At 69.1% G+C, this 968-nt stretch overlaps 1 protein-coding gene across 1 annotated transcript in view; it reads right to left on the reverse strand.

Annotated features, from left to right (window-relative positions):
• The window catches only part of COL7A1 (collagen type VII alpha 1), a 60839-nt gene that overhangs the window by 27126 nt on the left and 32745 nt on the right, over window positions 1-968 (reverse strand). The window contains 5 exon segments of the mRNA XM_015568266.1: window positions 8-46; window positions 118-171; window positions 286-366; window positions 639-674; window positions 917-968. Of these exon segments, the coding sequence (XP_015423752.1) occupies window positions 8-46; window positions 118-171; window positions 286-366; window positions 639-674; window positions 917-968 (262 nt within the window).

Below are 968 nucleotides of genomic sequence, written 5' to 3' on the forward strand. Positions count from 1 at the left end.
CCTTGTGTCCTGCCAGCCCATGTCGGCCCGGGGGCCCGGCCTCTCCCTACGGTCAGTGGAGGGAGGGTCAGCCGAGGCCTCAGGCCCTGCCGCCGCCCACGCCCGTCCCCTCTGTACCTTCTCGCCCTTCTCTCCGTCCCGGCCACAGGCGCCCTTCACCCCACGCTCGCCCTGCAGGGAAAAGCAGGTGGGAGGGACCTCCCGCTGCCTCTCCCTCTGACCCCGAGCCCTGACCCGGCCCCAGACACCGCCCTCCAACCAGGAAAAAACCCAGTCCCTTCACACCTTGAGGCCCCGGGGACCCACAAAGCCCATCTCTCCTTTTTCTCCGCGGACGCCGGGGGCTCCGTCCTTTCCTGGGGATCCCTGGGGAGAGGGCCACACGAAGTTAGGGGGTCAGGGAGGGTCAGAGGGAGTCGTCCGGGTATAACACAGGGGACCCTGTGGGGGTGAGGCACCCTCGGGGGCAGAGTCCCTGGGAGGGCAGGGTACTCCAGGGGGACGGGGTCACCACGTGGGTGGACCCATCCTAGGGGTCGCTGTGAGGTGGGGGCCGCGGGCAACTTGACACCATAGAGTACGGGGTCATCATAGGGTCAAAGGTCGCCACACGAGCGGGGGCGGGGGGGGCACCTTACCGGGTCTCCAGGAATCCCCGCAGCACCGGGCTCCCCCTGCGGGAAACAGGGGAGGGAGGGGCCTCTGAGTGTGACTGTCCCCCATGCGGCCTGCCTGCTGCATATGCAGCCGGGGCAGGGGGGACGGGGGACAGGGTCAGGGCCCAGCTGCACCCCGATCCTGTGGGAACACATGTGGCCAACAGGGAGGGAGCCCGGAAGCCCTCCAACGCCTGGGGCACCATGGGCCACGTGTGTGGCGTGTGGCGTGTGGTGTGTCTGTGCTGGGGAGGGCTTGCCTGAGGTCCTGTGGGTCCGCGTGCTCCCAGCGACCCAGCCGAGCCCTTGTCG

This window comes from Myotis davidii, unplaced genomic scaffold (genome assembly GCF_000327345.1).
Source record: "Myotis davidii unplaced genomic scaffold, ASM32734v1 scaffold663, whole genome shotgun sequence".
Lineage (NCBI taxonomy): Eukaryota > Metazoa > Chordata > Mammalia > Chiroptera > Vespertilionidae > Myotis > Myotis davidii.